The sequence below is a fragment of the Acomys minous genome (assembly GCF_964271855.1).
Source record: "Acomys minous genome assembly, chromosome: 20".
NCBI classification, from domain to species: Eukaryota; Metazoa; Chordata; class Mammalia; order Rodentia; family Muridae; genus Acomys; species Acomys minous.
Window position 1 is genome coordinate 8,248,181 of NC_140502.1, and position 21,708 is coordinate 8,269,888.

The 21,708-nt window shown below is 49.5% G+C and overlaps 1 protein-coding gene across 1 annotated transcript in view; it reads left to right on the forward strand.

The window, feature by feature from the left end:
* PRKCG (protein kinase C gamma) overlaps window positions 1-21,708 on the forward strand; it is a 30,923-nt gene that overhangs the window by 6,118 nt on the left and 3,097 nt on the right. Inside the window, exons 4-15 of the mRNA XM_084769961.1 lie at window positions 1,558-1,669; window positions 1,854-1,985; window positions 3,252-3,408; window positions 4,785-4,919; window positions 5,251-5,338; window positions 5,629-5,658; window positions 11,237-11,389; window positions 12,501-12,689; window positions 15,437-15,528; window positions 15,615-15,677; window positions 16,714-16,852; window positions 20,960-21,040. Of these exons, the coding sequence (XP_084626087.1) occupies window positions 1,558-1,669; window positions 1,854-1,985; window positions 3,252-3,408; window positions 4,785-4,919; window positions 5,251-5,338; window positions 5,629-5,658; window positions 11,237-11,389; window positions 12,501-12,689; window positions 15,437-15,528; window positions 15,615-15,677; window positions 16,714-16,852; window positions 20,960-21,040 (1,371 nt within the window). The remainder of the gene's footprint in view (window positions 1-1,557; window positions 1,670-1,853; window positions 1,986-3,251; window positions 3,409-4,784; window positions 4,920-5,250; window positions 5,339-5,628; window positions 5,659-11,236; window positions 11,390-12,500; window positions 12,690-15,436; window positions 15,529-15,614; window positions 15,678-16,713; window positions 16,853-20,959; window positions 21,041-21,708) is intronic.

The window sequence follows — 21,708 nt, forward strand, 5'->3', positions numbered from 1 at the left end:
CTTCCAACTTCAGGCTTCCCTTCTCTCTTTCGTCCTCTCTCTTCCTTCACTTTTTCTCCCTCCTGTTCCTCTTTTTCGCCCCTTTTCCTGCTCTTTTCCTCTTCCTCTTCCTCATTTCCTCTCCATCCGCCATCTCCTTCTCTCCATCCTATTCAGCTCACTTTCCTCCTCTTCCCCTCCTTTTTCTTCCTCTTCTCCCTCTTCCTCCTCACCCTCCTTCTCCTCCCCTGTCTTCCCGTCTTCTCCTCTCCATCCCCTTTGTTCCTATCCTCCTCTTCCTCTTCCTCCTCCTCTCCTGTCTCCTCCTCCCTCCCAGCTCTCCCTTCTTTTTGAAGTACTGACGTCAAACTCAGAGCCTCATGGACACCAGACAAAGGCTTTATCACTGGGCAGCACTCCTTAGTCCCTTTAACATTTTTGGACAGGGTATCGCTAAGCTACCCAAGCTGACTTTGAGCTCTTTGTCTAGCTCAGACTAGCCTTGACTTTCCGATCCATTCATCCCAGCTTCAGGAACAGCTAGGATGACAGGCTCGCACCAACCGTGTTTCTGGTGGTCCCTACCCACGCGCTTCACGTCCCCCCAGAACAGCTGTGGCTATTTGTCCTTCCGTATGACTTATTTTTCATTGGCTGTGTTTGTGTTTACTATTTTATCTCCCTCCATTAGGAAGGCAAAAAAATGTCAGGTGACAAGTGTCTTTGTGTTTTGAAATACGGTCATAAAGTTGTCCTGCAGCCAACGGATGGTGATTTTGAACTTCTCCTGAGCCTCCTGCATGCGCTACCACACTCGCTTTACGGGGTGTTGGGGAATCAGAAGATTGCACAAAGGCCCCTCCATGTGACAGATTTCTAATTGCAATTATTCTGTGCGGGCCCTGGCACACAGCAGGATCTCAGTGAATTTATGTGGTCTGAAAGGAGTGAGATAAAGCAGAAGGCTGACAGAGAGCCAGGCCAAAGAAAGGGCTTCTGTCTAGCTGGGGACATTTCTCTGTCCCCATGCCTACAGTCATGGACCACCATGCCTACAATCTCAGTTGGAGCGAGGAGGATTAGGGGCTAAAGGTCATCCCCCACTACCTATTGAGTTTGAGGCCAGCCTAAAATAAATTCCAAGGCTGGAGAGATGGCTCATAAATTTACAACACTTGCTGCTCTTCCAGAGGTCCTGAGTTCAGTTTCTAATACCCTTGTTCACACTTTCTTTAACTTCAGTTATAGGGGAGCTGACGCCCTCTTGTGGCCTCCACCTGTATCTGCATTCATAAGCAGGCCCCTTTACATTAAAAAAATAATAATAATAAATCATTTTATTTCATTTTGGGTTTTCGAGACAGGGTTTCTGTGTAGCCTTGCCTGTTTTGGACTTACTTTGTAGACCAGGCTGGCCTCGGACTCACAGCGATCCGCCTGCCTCTGCCTCCTGAGTGCTGGGATCAAAGGCGTGCGCCACCATGCCAGGCAATAAATCATTTTCAAAGTCACCTCTTTCAGGGTTTTAGGACCCTCTCTCAGTCCCTATGTCCCTAAATGAGTTTTCTCTGCCTCCAGGACCCTCGCAATAAGCACAAGTTCCGCCTGCACAGCTACAGCAGTCCAACCTTCTGCGACCACTGTGGTTCCCTCCTCTACGGGCTTGTGCACCAGGGCATGAAATGCTCCTGTGAGTGTGTCCCCCACCCCAACACCCCGCAGGATATCTGCTGCCCCAGCCCAGATCGGGAGCTAGAGGGCGCTCTCCTTCAACAAACAGTGCAAAGTCTGAGTTTGAGGCAGGGAAGGGCGGGGTGGGGGCGGTTGGTGAGGGGCCTGGGCCTGAAATGCTATCCCCAGTTTGGTTCCTGCAGGTTGCGAAATGAACGTGCACCGACGCTGTGTGCGCAGCGTGCCCTCCCTTTGCGGCGTGGACCACACGGAGCGCCGTGGACGTCTACAGCTGGAAATCCGGGCTCCCACGTCAGATGAGATCCATATCACTGGTAAGGCTATGGCTCCCCGCTAGCCGCGCCCCAACCTGGAGCAGAGCTGGACTGAACTCACTTAGGGTGTTCTATACCAGGAACCAGGATGCATATCCCCTGCAGACCACCCCCTACACCTACATCCTCACTCTGGTAGCTGGGCTCCATCTATCCACTCTCTTTTTAGGAGAATATCTGCTCTCAGCTTTAGTCTTCCAGATATGATTTCATATTAACCCAGGCTGCCCTCAAACTAGATATGTGGCAAAGGCTGGTCTTGAACTTGTGGCGTAGGGATTCATCATGCTTATCAAGCACTCTACCACTGAGCTATATCCTCACCCCCACTCCAGATTTCCAATTAGTGGCCATTGAGAGGGTGTGATGACAGACAAGATCTGACTTACCCAGAAGAGTCAGACTCCAGATTCTTAAGTCCTAGTGGCAGAAAAGATACTGAGTCTGATTTCTGGGCACATGCTCCAGGCTATGAGCCTTATGCCCTGGATATAGGTTGTAGAACGATCAGTCTGAGAGAAAGGAGATTGGCCTTGAGTTCCTTGTTTGTTTGGTTTTGGTTTTGTAGATGTATTTATTTTTTTTGTGTGTGAGTGTTTTGTCTGAGTGCATGTGTGAGGGACTGTGTGTATCCCTGGTGCCCATAGAGGCCAAAAGAGGGCGTCAGATCCCCTGAAACTGGGGCTATAGATGCTTGTGAGCCACCATGTAAGTGCTGGGAATCAGATTCAGGCATCTGAAGAGTAAGTGTTCTTAATAGCTGAGCCATCTCTTCAGCCCTTTATTATTATTTTGTTGTTGTTGTTTTTAGTTTTTTTTGGAGACAGGATTTCTCTGTGTAACGGCTCTGGATGTCCTGGACTCGCTCTCTAGTCCAGGCTGGCCTTGAACTCACAGCGATCCGCCTGCCTCTGCCTCCCAAGTGCTGGCTGGGATCAAAGGCGTGCACCACCACCGCCTAGCATAGCCCCCTTATTATTATTGTAAACGTTCATCTGGTGTGTGTGTGTGTGTGTGCTCATGCACGCGCACTCCTGTGTCTTGTGTGTTTCGGCACATGTATGAAGGTCAGAAGACAACCAGCAGAGAAGTAATTTTCTCCTACCACGCCAAGTCAGGAGGATTGGTGGCAGGCACCTTTACCTGTTGAGCCATCTTGCTGGCTGTGATCCCGAATTCTTGGCTCCTGGCTGTGGGAGGTTGGGGAAGCTATTTCTTGGATCTCTTAACTCCGAGTCGTCATCCTTCCCTGGCTTCTACCTTCAGTTGGCGAGGCCCGGAACCTCATCCCCATGGACCCCAACGGTCTGTCTGACCCGTATGTGAAACTGAAGCTCATCCCGGACCCTCGGAACCTGACCAAGCAGAAGACAAGGACTGTGAAAGCCACACTGAACCCCGTGTGGAACGAGACCTTCGTGTTGTGAGCTCTCGGGGGGCTGGATGGCTGAAAGAGAGGGTCTGAGGGTCCTAGTGGCACACAACCCCGGAGTGCTGGCTGGGAGTGTGAGGATGAGGGTGGAGGATATATCCAGAAAGAGGCAGGAGAAGATAGGAGACAGGAACGGGCTGATAGAAAGAGATGGGGCGATTCAGGAACTGAGAGACTGGTCTCTGGGTGTTTACACGCCCTCTGCTCCCTACGTGTCAGCATGAGGTGATCAGATAGAGAACAAGAGGGACGGACTCTCAAGAAGCAGGCAGAGGGGCTGAAGAAGCAGCTCAGTAGTTAACCAGCGAGTGCTGTTCTTATAGAGGACCAGGGATCCCAGCGTCTGCAAGGCGCGGCCACCTGTAACTCAGGTTTCAAGAGACCCGATGAACTCTTCTGGCTTGTACAGGCATCAGGCACACATATGGCGCATAGACACGGGCAGGCAAAACCCTCATACACGTACGAAATGTTTAAGTCATTAAGGAAGCCGATTGAGAGGGCAGGCTGACGGATACTCAGATGACGACGGTCAGAATAAAGGGAGGAGAACAGGAGGGGGGTGGGGCGGGAGGGAGGACCAGAGGAAAAAAAGACGTAGTAGAGTGGCTGGCACAGGAACAGAAGGACAGGGCAGGCAGACAGAAGCAGTTATGTAGGGAGACAAAAACCAGCCAGTGGCTGGGCGCGGTCGCGCACGCCTGTAATGGCGGCAACTTGGGGGCTGAGACAGATTCATAGCTAGCCCAGACCACAAACAAGCCAAAAGAAAGAAAAGTAGGAAGCCGGTCATGTTGGCGCACGCCTTTAATCCCAGCACTCGGGAGGCAGAGGCAGGCGGATCGCTATGAGTCTACAGAGTGAGTCCAGAACAGCCAAGGCTACATAGAGAAACCCTGTCTCGAAAAACCAAAAAAAAAAAAAAAAAAAAAAAAGAAAGAAAGAAAGAAAAAGAAAAGGAGGGACCGTAGGAGGGAATAAATTAGAGAGAGGTGAAGGAGGAAAAGAGGAGGGAGGGATAGGAGGGAAAAGGGACTGAGGAGAGAGCAGAGGCGGGGAGAAGAGAGGAGGAGAGGAGGGTGGTAGGGAAGTGAAAAGGACAGAAAGGAAAGACAGGACAAGAGGACAGAGACCCAGAGGAAGAGCAAAGAAACTCAGAATAGAGAACAAAAGGAACCAGGAGACAGTGGGAAGGAGCCGAGAATTTGGGAAGACCGAGAGAGCTTGTGAAAGCTGTATTTATAAGCAGTGACTGCCCAGTCTGCCTCTTGAGGGTCAGAGGTGGGGAAACCTCCAGTGTTTGGGGTAAGGAAGTGAGGAACCGTAACTTCAGCTCCTCACCCTGCCCCCCCCCACCCTTCCCACAGCAACCTGAAGCCAGGGGATGTGGAGCGCCGGCTCAGCGTCGAGGTGTGGGATTGGGATAGAACATCCCGGAATGATTTCATGGGTGCCATGTCCTTTGGCGTCTCAGAGCTACTCAAGGCCCCTGTGGATGGATGGTGAGCAGCAAGGCTGGGCTCGGGGTGGACCTGGGTGTCACCTTCTTCCTCCATATGTGGTCTCTCTTTTAGGCCACCATCTTTCCCCCCCCCCCCCTTTACCTTCCAACATAGCTCCTCCCCTTTCTCTTCTTCCTCCTCTTCTTCCTCCTCCACTTCCTCTTCTCTCCTCCCCTGCCTCTCCCCTCTCTTCTTATCTCACTCTTTCTCTCTCTCCATCTCTGTGTCCGTCTTTCTGTGTCACTTACCTCCCTTTGGATGTCTTTGCCTCTCCCATGGGTGCCCTGCTTCCCCCATCCCTGCCCGGCCCTGGTCTCCGTCTGTATGTCAGGTACAAGTTACTGAACCAGGAGGAGGGCGAGTATTACAATGTACCGGTGGCCGATGCTGACAACTGCAGCCTCCTCCAGAAGTTTGAGGTACCCTAACTGACTGGCTTCCCCCAGGGGAGCCCAGCCCAGCCTCCCCAACTTCAGAGCTGGCTTTGCCCTCTATCCCCGGTAGACCACTGGTACTGGGACTACAATTCCCAGAAGACTCCAGGGCTCCTTCCTCAACTCTTCTTAAGGGATTATGCCACAGGGTCTCATGGGAATTGTAGTTCTACATCCCCACAGCTTTGGGGTATTATGGGCCCTTGTGGGCCTTTGCTCTAGGGCAATTACCTACCTCTCAAGGGGTCCTCACTGTGGCTTTTCTTCTCCTCCAGGCCTGTAATTATCCCTTGGAGTTGTATGAGGTGAGTACCATTTAGACATCTTTAGATCTATCTTCCTGATTCCTGTCTTCAATTCCGAACACGTCAGTTGAGCAGGTACTTTGTGTTTGTTGAGTAACAGCCATGACTGTGTGAGATAGGTCATAGGTACCTGAGCTCAATTACAGGTACCTCAGGGAACCTCAGAGGCCTGGAGAAGGCCTCAGTTTACCCTGAAGAGTGAGTGGACAGCGAAGGCTTCTCCTAGAGCTTTGCTGTCTCTCTGTGGACAGGACGCTGTTCTCTCTGTTCACGCACTCAGTCCATCACTGAACAGTATTTCCTGAAGCGCGGTGCCAACATAGAATCAGGCCATTCCCTGGGGCAGTGAAGGAGGCAGCCTGAGACATCAGAACCGGAATGTGTTTGATGATGGGGGAATAGAGCTTCAGGCACCAGGGAGCCAGCACAGCCTGAGAGGCAGGAGAACTTTCTAGAAGAGTGCAGATGGGAAGAAGGAGGGAAGAACAAAGACAGAAGGGGAGGGAGGGAGGGAGGGAGGGAGGGAAGGAGAGAGGCAGGCAGTAAATATCGCTCCTTTGCTGTTTCAAAAATTACCACGTCTCAGCTGGGCATGATGGCGCACGTCTTTTTAATCCCAGCACTCAGGAGGCAGAGGCAGGCGGATCCCTGTGAGTTCGAGGCCAGCCTGGTCTACAAAGTGAGTCCAGGACAGCCAAGGCTACACAGAGAAACCCTGTCTTGAAAAACCAAAACCAAACCAAACCAAACCAAAAACAACAAAACAAAATAATGATTAGCACATCTCTGTGTACAAGACAAGGATCTAGTCGCTGGGTGTCCCTGTCCAGCTGAGAACAGGACGAAAAAGTATCTCCTTATTGCAACTCACGCATGATGCTAAGACATGACCCAAAATAAACAAAGTCCGGCCTGGTAGTGTAGCTCAGCAATCCGAGGAAGCTCACAAGTTCATGGCTGGCCACCTACAGAATGAGTTCAACAGCAGCCAGCCAGAACTAGGGAGTGAGTTCAAAGACAGCTTGGGCAACTTAGTGAGGCCTGCTTCAAAATGGAAAATAAAAGGGGAGGGGGCTGAAATTACAGCCTAGCAGTTGAGTTCTTTCTTTTCTTATTCTTTTCCTTTTTTTGTTTTTGTTTTTTTGTTTTTGTTTTTTGCTTTTTGTTTTTTTTTGAGACAGGGTTTCTCTGTGTTAGCCTTGGCTGTCCTAGACTCGCTTTGTAGACCAGGCTGGCCTCGAACTCACAGCAGTCTGCTTGCCTCTGTCTCCTGAGTGCTGGGATTGAAGGCCTGTGCCACCATGCCTGGCTTTTTTTTTTTTTTTTTTTTTTGGTCTTTCTTTCTTTCTTTCTTTCTTTTTTGGTTGCAGTTGAGTTCTTATCTAGAATGCCCCAGTGAGGGGCTGGGATGTGGCTCAGTGGTGGAGCACCTGCCTAGAACCCCATCCCCCCACCCCAGTGAGGGGTTGGGGTGTGGTTCAGTGGTAGAGCCCCTGCCTAGAATCCCCCAGTGAGGGGCTGGGGTGTGGCTCAGTGGTAGAGCCCCTGCCTAGAATCCCCCAGTGAGGGGCTGGGGTGTGGCTCAGTGGTAGAGCCCCTGCCTAGAATCCCCCAGTGAGGGGCTGGGGTGTGGCTCAGTGGTAGAGCCCCTGCCTAGAATCCCCCAGTGAGGGGCTGGGGTGTGGCTCAGTGGTGGAGCACCTGCCTAGAATCCCCCAGTGAGGGGCTGGGGTGTGGCTCAGTGGTAGAGCCCCTGCCTAGAATCCCCCAGTGAGGGGCTGGGGTGTGGCTCAGTGGTAGAGCCCCTGCCTAGAATCCCCCAGTGAGGGGCTGGGGTGTGGCTCAGTGGTAGAGCCCCTGCCTAGAATCCCCCAGGGAGAGGCTGCAGTTGTTGCTCAGAGGTAGAATGCCTTCCTGGGATCCATGAAACTCCAGATTCAGTCCTCTTATTATTAAAAACCAAGCGAGTGCAGGAGATGTTAGCAAGTCATAAGCGATAAGGAAAACAATGAGCATTGAGTAGCATTGGGAATTCTGTTGGTAATACTGCAATCTTCTCTGAGGAGCACTGGGAATTCTTCTGATAATAATGTGAGCTCACAGCAAGAAGGATTCCCTGAGAAAGAGACTGCCGGGCAAAGGTCTTGATGAAGGAAGACAATGAGTGAAGATCCCCTGAGAAGGGCCTTGCCACAGAAGGAGGGGCATGTGTGAGCCCCTGAGGTAGGAGCCAGGCAGGAGAGCTGGGAGCAACAAGGACAGTGAAGTTAGAACAAGGGCAGTGGCGGGGGAGGAAAGGAGGTGGCATCTGAGAGGATGCCTTGTCATCCCTCAAGAGGATGCTTGTTTTTAAGCCAAGCAAGAAGGGAGGGTTCCAGGCCAAGCTGTGTTGTATCCTGAGACGATTTGAAGATTAAGCTGGCCGTGGTGGCGCACGGCTTTTATGCTGACATTCTGGAGACAGAGACAAGTGAATCTCTGTTAGTGTGAGGGATGTCTGGTCTACATAGAAAGTTCCAGGCCACCCAATGCTACACAGTGAGACTATCTAAAAATAAAGGGGTGTGTGTGTGTGTGTGTGTGTGTGTGTGTGTGTGTGTGTGTGTATGTGTGTGTATGTGTGTGTGTCTCGGACAGCTCAGGTGGGTTTGAAACTCACTATGTACCTGAGGCTGACCTTAAGCTTCTGATCTTCCTGTCACCCTAGTGCTGGGGGTCACAGGCTGGTCTCACCGTACCCAAGTGTGGGCCGACTGCTTAGTTGATGAGCAGCATTGCTTGGGTATGGTTGGGAATGGTGTCGTCCACAGCTGTCTCCAGGACCACTAAGCATCAATTAAGATTACCACTGCAGACCCATTATGTGACAGACTCTGGGCTGGTTCTTCTCAGGGAGAAGAGTAGTACAGTGGACATGAATCCCTGATAGCTTGGGCATGGTAGTCTAGAGCTATCCTCCCGGCACCGAGGAGCCTGAGGCAGAAGGCTTGGTATGAATTCAAGGCTAGTGTTGGCTACACGGTGCGTTCCTAGGCTACTAAATGGGTTTTGTGCCGGGATGAGCTACAGTGTGGAGCTCTCAAAAATGAATGGATAAGTGTTAGATAAATAAATAAGTAGAGGGGCTGGAGTGATGCCTTAGTGGTTAAGAGCACTGATTGCTCTTCCAGAGGTCATGAGTTCAATTCCCAGCAACCACATGGTGGCTCACAACCATCTATAATGTGATCTGATGCCCTTTTCAGCACTGTATGCATAATAATAAATAAATATTTAAAAAAAAATAAATAAGTAGAGCTGTAACTCGGGTGCTTGCCTAGGATGGTTAAGGACCTGAATTCACTCACCGGCACCATATAAAAGTCCCTCAGAGGGCTAGAGATATAACTCATTGTTAAAGTGCTTTTTGCGCCAGGCATGGTGGTGCATGCCTTTAATCTCAGCACTTGGGAGGCAGGGGCAGGCAAATTGCTGTGAGTTCCAGGCCAGCCTGGTCTACAAAGCGACTCCAGGACAGTCAAGGATACACAGAGAAACCCTGTCTCCAGAAAAAAAAAAGTACTTTTTGCACAGCATGTCAAGGTTCAGTACTGGGTTAGAATGGTGCATGCTGGGTACTGTTCTAACTGACCTGCATATGTTAATCGCTGACTCTTCCTAACTCTGTTGGAAATTATACTTATCACACTTACATTGTAGATGAGGTTATGGAGAGACCCCGTTAGTGGCTGGGGTCCCAAATCCAGAAGGTCAGACTGTTGTTCTCCGTGAGAACTCACCCTATCACCCAGGTTGGATGGCTTGTATCTGTAATCCTGGCACCTGGGAAGTAGAGGCAGGCAGATCTGGGCCTCAAGGTCATCCTCAGCTATATGGCGAGTTTGAGGCTGGTCTGGGTTATATATGACATCTTGTCACAAGAAAAGCAAAAACTGACTTTCTGTCTCATCCTGTCTTTCTGTATCTCTCTGTCTCTGTCTCTCTGTCTCTCTCTCTCCATCTTTTCTACCACCCATCCATCCATTCATCTATATCTACCTATTATTCATCTATCTCACATGTACATCTGTACATGTACAGATACATAAAGGATTTTGCTTTGCTTTGTTTTGTTTTTCCCCTTGAAGCCTAGCTCTGCTTTCGGCTTGGAGAACAAACAGGCTCCTCCGTGTAGGATCTCACAGGGAGTAAGCAGGCAGTCACACTGACGGAGGGATGCTAATTACTCAGGGCCATGCAGGAGCTGTCCATGGTAGCACGGGGGGCCTCAAGAGAGAGGTGTTTGACCCTGATAAAAAACCATCCAGGGACAGCTGTGAAGGAGACGCTTGATTCTGGTCTAAAGGAGGTCTGAGAAACAGTTTGCAGCTAATGTCACCTCTCAAAGTCTTAGGGGGAGATAGAGGATTAAGTGAAGGAGGCGAAAAGAGGGAAGAGGGACACTCAGGACCCATCAGAGCCTGGTTTTGAAGCTGCAGGGAATAAAATCTTAATACACACAGAGCCGTTAGAGCCTTTGAAAGCAAAGGGAAGACATGACCTGATTTATTTATTTTTAAATTGGGCCTTCTGCCTGCAGAGCAGAGAAGATGTCAGAAATGATGACAGTGGGTAAAGAGGGACACATGTGGCAGCTCTTGGAGTTCAGTCATGGGACCCCTTGGTGCCCCCCTGGGGCTAAGGCAGGGGGGAAAAAATGGAGAAGAAGGCTCCATCATTTGAAAACTCAGTGTGGTCCCCAGAAACGACAGCAGGCAGTGTCAGCTTGGATCTTGTTTCAAGTCCAAGTTCTCAGGGCCCACCTCCAGAAAACCTGGGAATGAGAACCCACTGTTTTTTTTGTTGACCCCTCTAGGAGTTCTGGTTTAGAAGGTAATAGGTGAGCCGGGTGTGGTGGCGCACCCTTTTAACCCCAGCACTCAGGAGGCAGAGGCAGGTGGATCGCTATGAGTTGGAGGCCAACCTGGTCTACAAAGTGAGTCCAGGACAGCTAAGGCTACACAGAGAAACCCTGTCTCTAAAAACCAAAACCAAAACCAAAGAGAGAGAGAGAGAGAGAGAGAGAGAGAGAGAGAGAGAGAGAGAGAGAAGAGGAGAGAGAGAGAGAGAGAGAGAGAGAGGAGAGAGAGAGAGAGAGAGAGAGAGAGAGAGAGAGAGAGAGAGAGAGAGAAGATAATAGGTGCAAATCTATAGACATAAATTCATAAATTCTTTGGGTCTGACTAGGTTAGAGAATCCCTTCCTTATTCGGTCTCTTTTTTTCCTTCCTCTGTTTCTCCTCCCTCCCTCCCTTCCTTTCCACCCCCCCCCCCCGCCTTCATTTTCTGAGACAAGATTGTTCCATGTGGCCCAGACTCTTCATCCTCCTGCCTCAGACTCCCTAGTGCTGGGGTTACAGGTGAGCCTAGCCAGAGAAAGTTCCTAAGCTAAACACAAAATGAGGACAATATGCCGTTTTCTCTCCATTTTGTCTCTCTTGGTCCTTTTCATATTTTTTTTTTTGGGCACTGTGCCTCTTGGGAACATCTCCAGATTCTGACTGTCTCTGCATTTCTCTCTCTCTCTCCTTCCCTCACAGAGAGTGCGGATGGGTCCCTCTTCCTCCCCCATCCCTTCTCCATCTCCCAGTCCCACAGACTCCAAGAGATGCTTCTTCGGTGCCAGCCCAGGACGCCTGCACATCTCTGACTTCAGCTTCCTCATGGTCCTCGGGAAAGGCAGTTTTGGGAAGGTTAGACTCCTGGGGTTCTGAAGGGGAGGGGAGGGGAGAAAGCCTGCAGAGAGGTTGGGTGTCTATTCCTTATGGGAGAAAGTTTGGGTGGGTGACTCGGTGGGCTCTTGAGTCCCTAAATGGAGTTAGTTTAAGATTGAGCATCTGGCTGGGCGTGGTGGCGCACGCCTTTAATCCCAGCACTCGGGAGGCAGAGGCAGGCGGATCGCTGTGGGTTCGAGGCCAGCTTGGTCTACAAAGTGAGTCCAGGACAGCCAAGGCTACACAGAGAGACTCTGTCTCGAAAAACCAAAAAAAAAAAAAAAAAAAAGATTGAGCGTCTGGAGATTTGTGCTATAATGTCTCGATCCTGGACTGGCAGGTGAAAAAGGTGCCCGGGTGGTGGTGGTGGTGGCAGCGCACTCCTTTAATCCCAGCACTCGGGAGGCAGAGGCAGGCGGATCGCTGTGGGTTCGAGGCCAGCCTGGTCTACAAAGTGAGTCCAGGACAGCCAAGGCTACACAGAGAGACTCTGTCTCGAAAAACCAAAAAAAAAAAAAAAAAAGATTGAGCGTCTGGAGATTTGTGCTATAATGTCTCGATCCTGGACTGGCAGGTGAAAAAGGTGCCCGGGTGGTGGTGGTGGTGGCAGCACACACCTTTAATCCCAGCACTCGGGAGGCAGAGGCAGGTGGATCGCTGTGAGTTCGAGGCCAGCCTGGTCTACAAAGGGAGTCCAGGACAGCCAAGGCTACACAGAGAGACCCTGTCTTGAAAAACCAAACCAAACCAACTCCCCCCTAAAAAAAAAAGAAAAAAGGAAAAGGCACTTGCCACCAAGCTTGACTCCCTGAGTTCGATCCCCGGGATTCATGGGAAATGATAGCACCGACTCCCCTAGGTTGTCATTGACTTCCACACACTCGCACCTCTCCCCATAACAAATAATTTTAATAAAAATTATATATGCCAATACGATCCTTGAGGGGAGTAAATGCAACTTCAGATCACCCAGTCCCCTGAGAGAGGAGGAAGGCACTCTAATCCCGTCTTCTCCTTAGAGAGAGTAGTGCAGGGCCCTGCAGCAACGAGTTTCTCAAACGGGCCGGCCCTTTTGGGCGTCTGTTTGCAGGTGATGCTGGCAGAACGCAGAGGCTCCGATGAACTCTACGCCATCAAGATCCTGAAGAAAGACGTCATAGTCCAGGATGATGATGTGGACTGCACCCTGGTGGAGAAGCGTGTGCTGGCTCTGGGGGGCCGAGGTCCGGGAGGCCGGCCCCACTTCCTCACGCAGCTTCATTCCACCTTTCAGACACCGGTGAGGCAGGAGGGACGGGGGGGGGGGGGGGTCACGGTTTAAGAAGGATGAGTTCAGGGAAAGGCCGAAAGAACGTGTCGGGCTCTGAGAGGATGTGGACAGTGCTGAGAGAGCTGGGTGTGGTGGGGATCCTGGTGCGGTTCTGGGCACATCCCATAGGATGGGATGTGAGTGAGTGTGTCAGAATGTTCTATGGTCCCTATGAGCTCAATCTGCAATTCCTGTAGCCAATGATCTGTGGTTTTATGTCCAGGAATGACTTAAATGGGAATTTGTGTTTTCTTTCTTTCTTTTCTTTTCTTTCCTCCTTTCCTTCCTTTTTTATTTATTTATTTATTTATTTATTTATTTATTTATTTATTGGGACAAGGTTTCATGTGGTTCGCAGTGGTTTTGAACTTGCTACCTGTTGGAGGATGAACCTGTTTACGCCGTGCTGGGGATTGAACCCAAGGCTTTACGCATGCTAGGCAAGCATTCTTCCAACCAAATCCTATCCCCAGCTCTTAGGGATGGATGTCTTCTAAATTGGACATACCTGTAGTGACTGGGCCTCTAGCATGAGCTGGTCTTTTGTGGATGCTGAAGGATAAGTCATAAAAAGGGTGTTTCCCTGAGCCCAAGGGATTGCAAAAAGAAGTTAGAAGTCTGAGGGCCTCGGGGAGTGCATGGCTTCACTTTCCCTGATTTTTGTTCCCAGCACTCGGGAGGTAGAGGCAGGTGGATTGCTGTGAGTTTGAGGCCAGCCTGGTCTACAAAGGGAGTCCAGGACAGCCAGGGCTACACAGAGAAACCCTGTCTCGAAAAACAAAAAACAAAACAAAACAAAACAAAAAAAACAAAACAAAGAAAGAAAGAAAAGAAAAAGAGGAAAAAAAAAAAGCTGAGCGTGGTGGTGCACATCTATAATCCCAGTATGCTGGAGGCAGAGACAGGTAAATCTCTGTCAGTTCAAGGCCAACCTGGTCTACAAAGAGAGTCCAGGATAGCCCAGGCTACACAGAGAAACCCTGTCTCAAAACAAACAAACAAACAAAAACTTAAAAGAAAAAGAAAAAGCAAGCAACCAAGTCATGAGCTTGAGCTTAACTTGGCCCACGGTGGAGATATAATGATGATGATGATGATGATGATGATGATGATGATGGCGGCTAGAGAGATGGCTTAGTGGGAAAAGAGCACCTGCTGTGCTCACGGGAGGACCTGAATTCAAATCCCAGTGCCCATGTAAAAAGCCAGATGTGGCTTCACGAATATATGGGTGCTGTGGGAGTGGGGTTGGAGACAGTGTCATGGGGTCTTTAGTGGTGGCCACCTTAACTCTAGGTTCACTAAAAGACACCATTTGTGTAAATAAGGCAGAGTGATAGAGGTGGGCATCGTATGTCTTCCGAGCCCATGCATACTTGTGTACGTTGTCTACGGCCCTCCTCCAAGTAAACAAAAACTAATAGTTTCAAGAAAAGCTGCACCGCTTTTGTGCCCAGACAGCCAGAAGTGTGTGTGAGTGAGTGTGTGTGTGTGTGTCTGTGTGTCTGGTGTGTGTGTGTGTGTGTGTGTGTGTCTGTCTGTGTGACTGGATATAGCATGGGATTCAGTCCTCCTGCATTTTGGTCCAGTCCCGTGGATCTCTTAGAAAGCAAGGTAATTAGAACAGTGGCGATCAGGCTCAGGAGATTCCGAGGTACCAGAGTTAGAATCTTGGACCCTTATTATGTGCTTGTCCATCTCCTCTGGATTACTGGTTGAGTGGTTCAGGACGTCTCTATGTCTGTCCCTAGTGGGCAGGAGGAAAGAACTGTTCCTAAAAGGCTAGGATAGAAAGTGCTGTAATCCCAGCACTTGGGAGGCAGAAGCAGGCGGATCTCTGAGTTCGAGGCCAGCCTGGTCTACAGAGCGAGTTCCAGGACAGCCAGGGCTATTCATAGAACCCCTGTCTCAAAAAAAACAAACGAACAGAGCCAGGTGTGGTGGCTCACACCTTTAATCCCAGCACTCGGGAGGCAGAGGCAGGTGGATTGCTGTACGAGGCCTGGTCTACAAAGCGAGACCAGGGCAGCCAAGGCTACACAAACAGAAACTGTCTCGGAAAACCAAACCAGCCAACCAAACAACCTTGGAGCTAGAGAGATGGTTCAACAGTTAAAGATACTTACTGCTCTTTGCAGAGGATCCAGATTCAGTTCCCAGCATCCACATGGTGGCTTCAGATCCAGGGCATCCAAATGCCCTCTTTTGACCTTCAAAGGCACCAGGCACAACATGTAAAAGGTTGGGGGAGGGGCGTGTCTGTGTGTGGTCGGGTGATGATGGTGTATACCTTTAATCCCCTGAATTCAGGAGGCAGAGACAGACCTTCCGGGCCAGCCTGCTCTTTAGAGCTAGTTCCAGGACTAGCAAGGCTACACAAAGAAACCCCGTCTCAAAAGACAAACAAACAAACAAACAAACAACAACAACAACAACAAAAATGTAAGAGCTTTTAACCAGGCGGTGGTGGCGCAAGCCTTTAATCCCAGCACTCGGGAGGCAGAGGCAGGAGGATCTCTGATTTCTAGGCTAGCCTGGTCTACAAAGCGAGTCCAGGAGAGCCAGGGCTGTTAACGCAGAGAAACTCTGTCTCGAAAAACCAAAAACCAAAACCAAACCAAAACAAAACCAAAACAAAACAAAAATCAACAAAAAAGAGCTTTTCTGCGCAGGGGTGGGTGTGTCCCTGCGACTAAGCCACACCCACTCCTCCTCAGGACCGCCTGTATTTCGTGATGGAGTACGTCACTGGAGGAGATTTAATGTACCACATTCAGCAGCTGGGCAAGTTTAAGGAGCCCCACGCGGCGTAAGTGTCAGCGGTGGTGAAGGGAACGGGAGGTGGGACGAGTGGTCGTGTCAGTTGACCGTCCAACTTGCCACTTGCTCCTCCAGATTCTATGCTGCGGAAATCGCCATAGGTCTCTTCTTCCTGCACAACCAGGGCATCATCTACAGGTCAGTAGCCCCGGCACTTCCCTTGGAGGGAAAGGAGGTCCCCTGGAGGGGATGGGATTCCAACACACAGCCCCTGATTGCTGAATGCTGGCTGCCTGGGGTTTCTTTTCCTATTGCTGTACTAAAGGGGGCTGGAAAGGGCGGCTCAGCAGGGTTGGATGCTGCACTTGCAGAGGACCTAAGTGTTGCTCCCAACACCCATACCAGTTGCTAACTCCAGCTCCAGGAGATTTAATATCTTTTTTTGCACTCCGACCTAGACACCTGGACACACACACACACACACACACACACACACACACACACACATAATTTTTTTTTTTTTTTTTAGTTTTTTCAAGACAGAGTTTCTCCATGTAACAGTCCTGGCTGTCCTGGACTTGCTTTTGTAGACCAGGCTGGCCTCGAACTCACAGCGATCCGCCTGCCTCTGCCTCCCAAGTGCTGGGATTAAAGGCATATACCACCACACCCGGTGCACACACACTTTTTGAATCTAACAAAGACAACCAAAGAGTTCGGCTCACAGTTTCCATCACTGAGAGGCACTCAAGGTGAAAGAAACTTAAGGTGCTATTAAGAGTCACAGTTAAGAGCACAGAACACGTCCTGCAGTGGTGGTGCACACTTTTAATCCCAGCACTCAGGAGGCAGAGGCAGGTGGATCTCTGAGTTGGGAGACCAGCCTGGTCTACCCAGCGAGTTCTGAGAGAGCCAGTGCTACGCAGAGAAACCCCATTTCAAAACAAATAAGCTGAGAGCAATGAATTAATCTATGCAGCTGCTACTGCTCAGCATAGGTTTTCCTAAGCTTTCCTGCCTGGGGAGTGGCACCACCCACAGTTGACTAGGTCTGCTCACCTCAAGTGAAGCAATGAGGAAAGTCCTCAACAGACATGTCCGCAGGCCACCCTGATCTAGACAGTCCCTCACTGGGACTTTCTTCCTGGAATATAGTGGACTGTACCGAGCGGACACTGAAAATTAACCATCGCACTACCGTTCTGCACTTCTCCCTTGTCGTCTCACCCTCCAGGGATCTCAAGTTGGATAACGTGATGCTGGATGCTGAAGGTCACATCAAGATCACAGACTTCGGCATGTGTAAAGAGAATGTCTTTCCTGGGTCCACAACCCGTACCTTCTGTGGGACCCCAGATTACATAGCACCCGAGGTAACCCTGAGCCCACCGCTCCGTGGGCAAATTCTCGGTGGGTGCAATTGTCTAGAAGTCAGAGTAGGTAAGGCTTGGCCCTTGATTGGTGGGTGCCCTACCAGCTCCCACCTGTGGTAGTCTCCACAGTGCCCTGCGTGGGGGACACCAATATGCTGAACACTGTAAGCCAAGGGGGCTGCTCGTGTTCATGTTAACTGCGGGAAGCAATGAACTGACGCTGCATTTAGTGCTCAGCTCAGACACTCCACACGCTTCAGCGGTACCACTCGCAGTGGGCTATTTCTGCTTACCTCAAGTGGGTAACGCAGGCAGGGCTTGAAGATGAGCAGTGTACAGGAGTAAAATCAGCTTGTAGGAGCGCTAGTAGAGTGCGCACTATTCCGAAGTGGAGAAGGCGGAGACTATTTCCAGTGTGTTTTGAGTGGGCAGGCCTGAGAACACTATGCCTGCTGTGAGGCTCTGTGTCTTCTGTATGCTGACTGGGTGGGGATTACCCTTTAGGACAGAGTTGAATGGCAGTTCGTTGATAAACAGTACATGGAGCTTCCTTGCTGATTTTTTTTTTTTTTTACAGAAATCTCTCTCTGTCTCTCTCTCTCTCTGTGGTATGCACGTATATGGGTGTTTGCATGTGTTTGGGCACATCTGTGCACGCATGTGGAGGCCCAGGGTTATGTTAGGAATCCTCCACCACTCTCCCGTTTTTATTCCCTGAGAGAAATTCTCTCAGCTAACCCCAGAGCTTGTAGATATGGCTAGTCTCTCTAGCTAGCTTACAGTAAGCTTCTGCACTCACCTCCCAGGGCTGGAATTACAGGTGAGCTCCTACAACCTACCTGGGCATTTATCTGGGTTCTTGGGGGGATCCAAACTCTGATCCTTAACGCTTATGTGGTAAGTAGTTTTAATCACTGAACCATCCCCAAGGTCCTCTCTCTGTTTTTAAAACAGGGTAGCCTGGAACTCACTGTGTAATTTTTTTTAAAAAACATTTATTTATTGTATATGATATGCCTTATCTGCAGAAGAGGGTATCAGATAACATTATAGATGGTTGTGAGCCACCATGTGGTTGCTGGGAATTGAACTCAGGACCTCTGGAAGAGTAGGCGGTGCTTTTAACCACTGAGCCATCTCTCCAGCCCCTCACTGTGTAATTGAGGATGACCTTGAACTAACAATCCTCCTGCCTGTGTCTCCTTAGTGCTGGCATGCAACAACACACCTGGCTTTGTATGTTACAGGGGGGTTCAGACCCAGGTTTTCGTGTATCCTGGGGAAACGCTTTACTAAGCTGCTCCCCCAAAGCCATACACCTGCTACATTTTTTCCCCTTAATGTTGTGAGTTGAACACAGGCCTTCAACTTACACACAGCTCCGTAGTGTAAGGATATCACCCCCCCTGATGCTCTCAGGGAGGGAGCAAGGTCAGACCCTTGAACTTCTTTTTTTTTTTTTTTTTTAAGATTTATTTATTTATTATTGTGTATACAATGCTCTGCCTGCATGTACACTTGCAGGCCAGAAGAGGGCATCAGATCATATCACAGATGGTTGTGAGCCACCATGTGGTTGCTGGGAATTGAACTCATGACCTCTGGAAGAGCAGACAGTGCTCTTAACCACTGAGCCATCTCTCCAGCCCAGACCCTTGAACTTCTGACCTTGAACTTCCTAGGGAAGCAGAAAACTTGGACATTTTCTTCCTTCCGTCCTTCCTTCCCTCCTTCCTTCCTTTTTTTGGTTGTTTCTTGAGACATGGTTTCTCTGTGTAGCCCTAACTATCCCAAAACTTACTATGTAGACCAAGCTGGCCTTGAACTCAGAGAGAGAGTGCTGGGATTAGAGGTGTGCGCCGCCACCGCTGCTGCCACCACCATACCCAGCTACCCTTGGATATTTTCAATGGTGTTGAGAGGCTGGAGCTATTCTGAAGGTTCATGCTGTAGGTGGGTCATATGCATACACCGGAGGCCACTGTGTTGGGAGGTCCTGTCTTTTGACCTTTGCTGTAGATCAGTGCTAGGGCCCAAGTAATCAATGCCATTGGTCACAAAACCTTTCTGCTAATGTGAAGACACTGCAGCAAGGTAGGAAACACACACACACACACACACACACACACACACACACACACAATCTTGACTCTGATTCTGGGTTCTGATGTCTGAGGCTGGAATTCTCCAGGACTTATGAATCTCCTGTCTCGACACTGGGGAGGCTGTGAAGTGGGAGGTTCTCCATCTTGAGGACACCTGGAGCTAGCTTTTGAGACCCCATCTTAGGAGAAAAACAGAAAATAAAAGGAAAGAGCAAAGGATGTTATCAGGTATGTGGGCTCGCTCTTGTGACCCTGTCATTCAGGAGATGGGAGCAGGAGCCTCAAAAGTCCCAGGTTATCCTTGTCTACATACATAGTCCACCTGGGCTACGTGAGGTCTTGTCTTCTCTAGTCTTTAAAATTCAGCCTGAGGGGTTGGAGAGATGGCTCAGAGGTTAAGAGCACTGTCTGTTCTTCCAAAGGTCCTGAGTTCAATTCCCAGCACCCACATGGTGGCTCACAACCATCTATAACAAGATCTGGTACCCTCTTCTGGTGTGCAGGCACACACGAGGGCAGAATACTGTGCAAATCATAAATAAATAAATCTTTAAAATTCAGACTGAGGGTCAGCCAGATGGCTTCATGGGTAAGGAACTTACTGGCAGGACTCCAGGTTTATCCCATGTACCCACATACTGGAAGCAGAGAGCTGACTCCTGAAAGTCATTCTTTTACCTCAACACAGAAGCCCTGATATGCATACACTCTCCTCAGTAAATCAACAAAATGTTTGAAAAATAAGACTTAGTCGGGCCTGGTATACATCTTTAACCCAAGTACTCGGGAAGCAGAGGTAGGTGGATCTCTGGGAGTTGGAGGCCAGCCTGGTCTGCAGAGTGAGTTCCAGGACATCCAAGGCTACACAGAGAAACCCCTGCCTTGAAAAAACATTAAAAAAAATAAAAGGAGCCATGCGTGGTGACGTATGCCTATAATCCCAGCACTTGGGAGGCAGAGGCAGGTGGATCACTGTGAGTTTGAGGCCAGCCTGGTCTACACAGCGAGTCCAGGACAGCCAAGCCTAAACGGAGAAACCCTGTCTTGAAAAACCAAAACTAAATAAATTAAAAAATAAAAAGATTTAGCTCTGTATCTCTGTATGCTTACCATTCAACTGTAGTTACCCAAACATTCTCCATGGGTGGTACTTGTAACTTGACCCTTAGATAGGCTTTTTGTTTTGTTCTGTTTTGGTTTTTTTGAGACAGGGTTTCTCTGTGTAGCCTTGACTGTTATGGACTCACTTTGTAGACCAGGCTGGCCTTGAACTCACAGTGACCCACCAGCCTCTGCCTCCCGAGTGCTGGGATTTAGATAGGCTTTCAAATATTAAATTTATTATTATTTTGTGTATGCATGGGCACACTTGTCACAGCATGTATGTTGGGGTCAGAGGGAAATTTTGTGGAACCTTTTCTCTCCACTTTAAAAAAAATTGTCTGTATATGTGTGTATGTGTGTGTGTGTGTGTGTGTGCACATGCGTGCTCGAGCGCATGCGCACACACATTTCACAGCTTGCATATTGAGGTCAAAGAATAATTTAGGACGTTAGTCTTCTCCTCCCACTATGTGGGTCCTGGAAACTGAATTCCTATCACCAGGCTTTGTGTGCCAAGGGGCTTTTTACCTGCCAGCCCTTAGGGGGCCTTTATATATGACAGTAAAAGAAGCTTGTAAGTACATAAACAACATTTCCTGGATTTTCCAAAGGGTGGAGCTCTTGCTAAAATATTCAGAGTGGAAAATACTCGTGGCAAAAGACACTTGAAGCGAGTCAGTATCCAGAGAAGCCAGAGGAATCCTGCAATCTTAAAGAAACCACAGCCAGACAGAGTGGCACACATCTGTATTTCTAGCACTCGGCGTGGGGGGGGGGCAGGAGAATAAAGAGTTCAAGGCCGTCCTCTGACACAAAGTTAGTTCAAAGCTTCCCTGAACTACACGAGACCCTGTCTCCAAAAGAAGTCACACTCTTTCGTTTCTCTTCCTCTTTTTAGATCATTGCCTATCAGCCCTATGGGAAGTCTGTCGACTGGTGGTCTTTTGGGGTCCTGCTGTATGAGATGTTGGCAGGACAGGTAAGGGGAAATGTGGAGGTGTTGACTTAACTAATGGCCACATAAAGCGAATGTCCCTTTTTATGTGGCATTATTCCTTTTTAAAAATTTTTTTATTTTTTGGTTTCTCGAGACAGGGTTTCTCTGTGTAGCCTTGGCTGTCCTGGACTCACTCTGTAGACCAGGCTGGCCTTGAACTCACAGCGATCCACCTGCCTCTGACTCCTGAGTGTTGGGATTAAAGGCGTGCGCCACCATGCCTGGCTCTGGCATTATTCTTGAAGGAACAGGGTAGAAAGGTCGTCAGACAGAAAACATGCTGAACTGCAGGGAAGCTGGGTGGGGCAGCGTGGCGCTGTCCACGGTCCTGAAACATTGTTCTAACCGTGCTGGTTTGATTTTTGCTTCCTCTCCCTCCCCCCTCTCAGCCACTGTGAACCTCTTTCTCAGTGTAATGAACCACATCAACACTCTCTAGAGCGCTGTGATAGCCATAGTATGCACGTGGGAAGTGTGTCTTTAAATTAAAAAGATAACTATGCGTATTATTGGATGCCTGTAACCCTAACACTTGGGGGGGGTGGATATAAGGGGATCGGGATTTTAGGTTCATCTTTGGCTCCCGAGCCTCAGCTTCATGAGACCCTTGTCTCAAAACAAGAAAGCGAACAAAACCTTTACTTTGTATT